At 38.1% G+C, this 8,359-nt stretch overlaps 1 protein-coding gene across 1 annotated transcript in view; it reads left to right on the top strand.

The window, feature by feature from the left end:
* Positions 1 to 503: 503 nt before the first annotated feature.
* The window catches only part of LOC121960744 (F-box/LRR-repeat protein 7), a 28,922-nt gene continuing 21,066 nt past the window's right edge, over positions 504 to 8,359 (top strand). Inside the window, exons 1-2 of the mRNA XM_042510595.2 lie at positions 504 to 1,293; positions 7,706 to 7,795. Of these exons, the coding sequence (XP_042366529.1) occupies positions 1,257 to 1,293; positions 7,706 to 7,795 (127 nt within the window). The 5' untranslated portion in view covers positions 504 to 1,256. The remainder of the gene's footprint in view (positions 1,294 to 7,705; positions 7,796 to 8,359) is intronic.

Raw genomic sequence — 8,359 nt, 5'->3', positions numbered from 1 at the left:
TTTGTCATTATGCATCATTTTGTATGTCTGAGGTCATTTTGTGTCTCTATTACTTAGTTTTATGTCTTGTTGGGGTGATTTTTTTTGTCTTTTGTGGTTGTTTTGTGTCTCTTCGGAGTCATTTTGTGTCTCTGTGGTCATTTTTGTCTTTTTGTAGTGATTTTTGTGTTTCTTTGTAGTTATTTTGTGTCTATGTTAGGTCATTTTGTGTCTTTTTTTGGTTATTTTGTGTCTCTTCAGTGTCATTTTATGTCTGTTTGAGGTAATACTGTGTCTTTTTAGTCATTTTGTTTCTCTATGTGGTTATTTTTCCCTTTCTTGTAGTTATTTTGTGACTCTTAAATGTAATTTTGTGGTAGTTTTGTGTCTCTTTGTAGTTATGTTGTCTCTCTTTGTAGTTCCTCTGCATCTTTTTGTGGTCATTTGGAGTCTCCTCCTGGTCGGTATGTGGCTGTTCAGTGACATTTTGCAGGTAGGTGGGGCCCTGACACTTTGGTCCTGTGGGTCATATAAGCCAATATTTGAAGCCAAACGTTGCTATACATTTTTTTTGTTTAGTAATATAATATGGCCTGCATTAGTCTGAAATTAGACCATTTTGCAAAATGAGTACTTTTACTTTCAATTGTTTAAGTATATTTTTATGCTGCCACCTAAGTAAAATTTTGATGCATGAGTTTTATTTGTAAACGAGTATTTCTACACTGCGCTACTTTCATTTAATTGAAAGATCCGACTAAGTTCTTCCACCGCTGTTTCTGAGTCACAGTCTGTCTTTGGCTTATCTTTCTTTAAATATCCACATCTCCCTCCCTGGTCTGCGGTCTCTTTAAATCCAGCTCCAGTGGAGGAGAGCTGCAGTCCTCACTAAGTTGTCTGGCCGCTATGATTGCCCGCACTCAGCCTGATAAACAGCTGCTTACCATTTAGAGCACTTCACAAAACTTTTCTCCAAACTCCTCGAATCTGGATGTGTTTTTTTTCCTTCTCTTCTGCGTGCAGCGCTCTTTGTCTGTGGATGTTTCAGATATAGAAAGTCTGCACCGCTGGAAGCTCGAGTCTGGACTCTAGGTTTGCGTAATGCTGAGGCGTCCTCTGTTCAACATCTGGATTAACTATTTGGAGTCAGAGCTAGCGGCCCTGCAGAAAACTCTTGACTGTCTGGCCTATCTTTGTGGAAAGACTGCCCTTTTTCCCTGGAATTTAACTCCTTTTGATACACCGAGTTTTTGCGCATAGATTATGTATTCTTTAAAATGGGTGCGAACAATGGAAAACAGTATGGAAGCGAGGGTAAGTGCTCTAATTACGACTTTGAGACACGTTTTTATATGAATTCCGCACAGAAGAAAGTATTTTAGAAGTCAAACTAGACTCCATAAAGGCTGCCATGTTACCGTTATCTGCTACAGTTTATCTCCTACTAACAAAAGAAACAATGTGCGCTTTCTTGCAGCTTCCTTGAGTTTGTCTTTTAGAAGTGATCTAGCTTATAACTAGCAGTTATCCCTTTATATCTTTAATGTTATCAAAGTTAGTGTTTTCTCCCTTTCCGTGGAGTTGAACTCCATGTAGAAATCTTCAAATTTTGAGGATATTTGCAGATATGGGGCTGGTAACAACGTTTGGCTTCAAATGTACCAAATTTTCATACTTTTAAAGATGTGCAACGTTTATATTCTTCATATATGATACATAGTGACATCTGGTGGTCATATTGTAAACACATTGAAATTTAATTTAAAAAAATATAGATTTTAAACCACGTTTTATCCAGAAAATTGACTTTTGTTGCCTGTCTAGCTGCAATTAAGGCATTTCTATAATATTTTAATGCCATTGTATGAGATAACATGTCCTGTAATGTTCATAGGTGATATTTGACATGCACATATTTTAAGTCAGTAGCCAAGGTGGTATTTTAGACCAGTTTAAATCAAATGCAACATTATCAGTCAAAAACAGCTGACTTGGCAGGGCAACAAGTTCACCAGACAAAACCAAGTAGCCTAATTTATGGCAGATTTTTCTAAAGAGGGCACTCCTGCAGGTTTTGTGGAGGAGGGTCAAAGGACTCGAGTGTTTGGGCATGTGGGCGCTCAGTCACTCTTATCTTGATGGGAGTCAGTTCCACAGATTTTTGTCTAACCCATTTGTTGTTTGATTTGGCAGCCATTTTATGCATATTGCTCAATTCAGTATGGTCCTTGTGTAAACAAAAATGTGTAGAGGACACCTTGTAAAGACATAAAAGCTATGTCAATAGAAAATGTGTTGCAGCTTCTGTGGAAACAGCTCATACTCAGATGGTTTATGATGGTCAATACAATTTAAATGTGCAGTGAGGAGGATTTAGGGGGAAATGGCAAAAGTGGAATATCAGAGGTTTTTTCTTTAGTGTATATTCAGCTGAAAATAAGAATTGTGTTTTTAGTACATTAGGATGATGCAGGGAGAAATCCATGGATCCTGCTATGTTGCATCATCATGTTTAACCCAGAATGGACAAAACAAACACTCATTGTACGGGTATTCATGTTTTCGTTTCGTCGCTAAAGTTAGCAGCCCTTCTATGATGAGCCAAACAGCATAGAAAAAACACTTATTTTTAATGTCAATCTGGTTTATTCTGTATTTTAACCATTTAAATCATGTGATGTGTGTGTTTAACAGAGGAAGAGACCTCTGTGGATAATTTGGCTTCTGATAAAAACCCAACATGTTCTCATTTCAACGGGTCAGGTACTGTCGCTCATCAGTGGACCTATATGTCAGAATATGATTTTGTCTTTCCAAAATACACTTACAACATAGGGAAACACAGAGTTTTAGGTTTACTTCCTTAAGTTTAGGCAACAAAAGTCTGTGGTTAGATTTCCAAAAGAAATCCATCAAAATTAGAGTGGTTGTTACTCATTTAATGTAGCGTCGTTGCGTGCTACTCACACAAGTTTTTAAAGTAACTTGACTGACGTTTGGTTTCAGATGGGAAACAGACCCTCCCGGGTAAAAGTCCAGAGTTTGTTTGACCCATTATTAGTGTGTGTTATACCACCACTAAGGGTGCCTCTGTGCACACAGATTTTCTCCCTTATTTATAGGGGAAATAAAATGCAAGATAAGAAATATCTTTTTTAAAAAGTATAAAATACCACCATTTTACATTTTTACATTACAGCAATATAATGAGCTGATGATCAAACTCCCAATCTCTCTCAGCTATCAAATATATTCAGATTGTTTCACCCAACTGGAGCTTAAATCTAGTGAAAAATAACATTTTTTTGTGATATTAACAAAATCCATATCTGCTGACTCTCATACCGCTACACTATCCAAACATGAGCTCAGCAGGACAAACTCAACTTCATTCAGTTTGTACGAAGAATATTAGCCTTCATTACTCCCACATTCTCCCTGTCTTCTTCTACTAATCCTCAACATTACTTATTCATAAAAAACTGCGGTCCAACTCCACCAAACACTTTATTTCTGTCTCTTCTGAGCAGAAATGTTTGTATAAATAACATTCCAGTGAGCTCTCTTCCTAAGTCAATAACTGCTGAGAAAAGATTGGAAGTCATGATGTTAAAAATAACAAGTGGATCGGCTCCACCCAGGAATTCAGCCCCTTCAGGTACACGAACAGATCCTATCACAGATTTGAGTCTTCCCTGAGTCGAATTTGCAACATAGCTGACTTTGATTTACTCTCGTTATGTTAACAATCATTAGTCAGTTGGGAAAAAATGTGATGTAGGTTCTGTAGATTGTATTTCTGTTTTACAAGTGACCTCTAGCGATGCATATGGTCTTATTTATTTTTTATTGCAAAAAAAGAAGAATACCTGATAGTTGGCGTTTGGTATGTAATATAAAACAGGCATTTTACACCAAGAACTAGTGCAAACATAGACTTGCGCTTTCTCTTGATGTAATATCCCTGAATCAAAATCACAATCTTTTACGAGCTCACAAAGATCGATTTGATTTGTGTCTGACGCTAATAGCATACCTTTTATGATTTACCATTGATGCAGCTTAAGTTTCTGCTTCAACTGCAGGAATAAATGACGATATTTTGGAACAAGCCTGAGAAACATTAAGTGCTTTAATAAATATTCTTATGAGTCATTTTGCAGATAAAAGTGACACTTTAAATATAAGCTTTATTGGCCATCAGATGAGGGGTTTTTGGACGGGTTTCATAGAGGTCAGTGCACATTTTATGATGCCACAGAATGACTTTTTAATATCTCAGTACTCACAAACAGTCAGTTGTCTGGCATGTTGACCTCAGCTGAGGAAAAAATACATTAAAAAAGTTGCACCTTCAAGTTATGGTCAAAAAGATTTCAGTAACTGTAGATTTGGTGACACCAGTGATGACTGGTAGATCAGAAATAGACCTGTTTTAGCAACTGTTTGTTTGACTGCACTGTAAACGGTCAAAGAAAAACCAAACTTACGTTGTTTTGACAGCCTGTTCTCACTTAAACAGACCACAGAGGTCAACTTTGGAAGCAGCGTAATAAGGCCTATTTCTATATTTATTGTACTGTAATTTCTTCCAGTGGCAGTAGTAATTCTTACAGGAGCTAAGGTGAGCGTGACATAGTATAAAGAGCGACAACCAGACAATAATGACACTGAAACAGCTGGAACAAAAGAAAATTAGCTTTCAGTGACTTAAAACAAGTAAATGATTATCAAAATAGTTGATGCTTAATTTTCTGTGGGTCGACTAATCAGCTAAATGTGTAATCATTGCACATTTTTTCCTAAATGCGATATGATTTCATGCTACTAGTTTCTGTTGAATTCATTGCTTGCAGGTTGGCAGTATGAACACAGTAGGGAATGGCGGACCCCGCCACTAACTGGCTGTGCTCATGCACTGTTTGTCCATTTCCCCACGAAAATTAATGCACCAAAATTCTTCAATATCCCATGCAATTATTAGACAGTAACTCGTGTAAAGCCCTTTAATTTGGAATGGCTGCGATCACATGACCAATGCGCTGATGGGTGTGAAGAAAAAAGACGGAAGCACTCCCCGTAAGGAGGGAGGTTGGGGTGGTAGATGGAAAACATGGGACTTTATTTTGTTTCTTTTCCTAAACCGAACCACAGTGGCTTTGCTTGTCTAAACCTAACCTTAATTACTTTATGTTAATGGCATAACTTTACATTAAGGACGTAACGTCATTCGTTAGGCAAGAAATTCGTAGGATATCATACTAACAGTTGTATGATAGTTGGCTGAATACTGAAACAAAACTTTAGTGAGGTATACAGTGAATTGCATTTGCTGAGAAAATGCTTAAGTATCTGGACTATATCTTGAATTTTCACATTATTTCATGTTTATCCAAAGCGTATCATTTAAAGAAACTATTGTAGTATTTACAGCATCAGCCTCTTTACATTGTGAGAGACCAGCATCTTAGTTATTACAGCAGAATTCTGCAGTCTGTCTGTCCACATCTGTTTTCAAGTGTGATTCCACAATTAATTACACACTGGTCGCAACTATGCAGCAAGCCTCCACCAACACATTATATAAGCATAAGACAGGAAGCAGGAGCTTTTCTGAAAGTTGTTTTTCCATGAAAGACAACCAGCCCTGCACAGATCCACGCAGGCAGAGAAAAAGAAACCTGCAGCTCAATACAGAGTTACATTTTCTCATCTCCCTGAGCCTTATTCTCTGCTCAGATATTAGAAAAGTGGACATCTGCAAGCCTCTCATAAGTTTCTAAGTCATTTCTGGGGACTGGAGGAGTCATAGCAGATGTGCCGGCTCAGTGATGTCACCACAAAATGTCATACCATATGAGCTGCATCGGTTTAAAATCGTTTTATATGCATCTGTGTGTCTTTCTTGCGGCTGAATGTGGAGTCACAGGTTGCATTTTTCTCTCCCTGCACAGGCTTTCATATTTACTGTTTATTTCGGGAACTGTCTAGTCCGTTTAGGTGGCTGCGCTTGATGTGCATGTGGGTGTGACTGTTTGGGAATACCTCTTCGTGCTGGGTGAAATGCGCATACTTAGTCTCAGGAAAGCCACAAAGCTGCATTTATGATCCGACAGAGGAACAAAAATGCCATAAACAAGCGCTCCGCAGGCAGCCTGCAGTCACCACGGCAGTCGGGCCTGTTGTACTCCAGCAGCAGAGGCTCACAGTCAAAGAATATCTCTGAAATTTAGCACTCCTGTGTGCCTGTACACTGTAAAATCTGACAACTTGATTTTACTTTTTTAAAATCTAGGAAACAGATTGCCTTGAAATTGTAGGTTCATACAAATATTAATCTTAATTTTGTTCGCTTTAAATCTAATTGTTGAGTTTACTTAAAAGTTATAGTTACTTAATTTTGTGAAGTTTAACCCTGAGCAAATTGGCCCGATTTCTTTCAAAACCAGAAGAACTCAATGAATGACTTAACAAGAAATGATCCAAAATATTGGCAAGAAGGAAGTTAACGTTTTAAGAAACCTGAAACCTAAACATTTGCAATACATAAATGATAGAGAAGTAAAAATAAAAAAAACAACAAAATAACCTGAAAAAAGTGCTAAAAATAATTTAGAATATATTTTTTGTGACATAATTTTTAATGTCATCATAATAATTTTATATACCATTTTCTGGGATTTTTTCCCCCTATTTTTTCCCCTAATTTTCTAATAATTTTCTTTCTTTCTCTCTTCTTTTCAGGTAATGTTTCTTATCACGTTTTAGTAATTTCTTGCAGTTTTGCTCACATTTCAAGGGTTTAAATGCTTGTGAAAGGCATCGTAATGCCACACAAGAAAACTGATTTAGATCTAGGTTTCAAAGGGTTATATATATATATATGTATATATATACACATATATATGGGTCTGCTGGTTGTAAACTAGTCAGTAATACTGTGTTTTCTTCATCACTAGCAAAATCCTCTTAAACTTGGTTTACTGAAGTCGCTGACACTTAGAACAAGGTAATTCCAACTGTAATTTTTAAGTTGCAAGAACTTCACAAAATTAAGTAAATACAGCTAAATCCTGAGCAGACTGAACAATAAGATATACAATAAACCTAAATTAAGATGATAAGTTATCTGTACTTTCCCAGATTAATTTAAATGAGCTCAGCTTGTCAGATTTTACAGTGTATGGAAATCCAACAACACGAGGCTAGCTCATAAAGTAAGAGTTGTAAATTCATTTAAACGCAATAAAAAGCATGTTGTACAGACTGTACGAGCTAAGAAGTACTCTGCTCTTGATACATTTTATTGTAATCGCTCATTAAAGAGCGCGGTATCTTGAGTGTTTCCTCGCTCGTCCTCGGGGCTGAGAGGGATTTCAGTGGACTTTATTCTTCTTCCAAATATCAAACAACGGACACTTACTCAAACAAACCAGCAGAGACTTTGTGAACGAGCCAAGCCGAGTCATTCATCCAAATGTGAGGAGCATAAAAGTCATGAAAGCAGAGAGTGATGGGCTTTATATTTCCTTACACTTCATACTTTCTTAAGGTATTAAATACCTTATCTCTGACAGACACTCAAGGAATTAAGCTTAAAAAAGAGTTTTGTTCTCAACTGTTTTCAAAGTCGGCAAAAATACAATAACTCTAAGCACAGTTTGTCATCTTAAAGTTGCTTCATTGTGTCCCAGCAGTTTTATTTTTCTTCCCATTTCCCCTGCAGGTAAAGGGAGCTCAAGCATCTCCTCTGACATAAGTTCGAGCACAGATCACACACCAACTAAAGCTCCAAAGAATGTGGCTACCACCGAAGGTAAGGCATCTGGTGCTCATTAACCAAACTCCCTCCCTTCTTCTTCTTCTCCTCCTCCTCCTCCTCCTCCCACCCTTCTCTTTCCTCCTCATCCACTCTCTGCGCTGCCTATTTTTGGAGAGAAACCTGCGTGTTCCTGGGATAACCCTAAACTGAAAACAAACTCGCAGCTCCCATCAGAAACCAAAGGCATTTCATGGGCTTTGTTTGAGAAGAAAAACACTTCTGGCTTCTCATTGTGGAAGAATGCTTATCTAAACTGTGGTCGTATCAGGCTCAAAGCGCTGCCAGGGAGGGAGGTACGTGAGCGAGAGAGAGAGGGATTTTGCTGGAGAAGGTGTGGGGAGTGAAAATGGGGAACGTGGACTTCACCTTCTGTTTGTTACTCCTCTCCATGCAGCTCTCTGGCTCCCTCTCGCCTCCCCGGCCTCCTGCCTGCTCAGGCAGTCGTCCAACTCCTGGCAGAGCGACCGCAGGGAACCGCTCCTCTTTGTCGGGAGCGTATGTGTTACGAATGTAAACTGTGTGCTCGCTGTAATGGTTCAAAAATACTTTGCAGCTGAC

The sequence above is a fragment of the Plectropomus leopardus genome, chromosome 21 (genome assembly GCF_026936395.1).
Source record: "Plectropomus leopardus strain MGB_pleo_1.0 chromosome 21, ASM2693639v1, whole genome shotgun sequence".
NCBI classification, from domain to species: Eukaryota; Metazoa; Chordata; class Actinopteri; order Perciformes; family Serranidae; genus Plectropomus; species Plectropomus leopardus.
The sequence above is the reverse complement of the archived record's forward strand: the minus strand, read 5'-3'. Positions and strand labels throughout refer to the sequence as shown.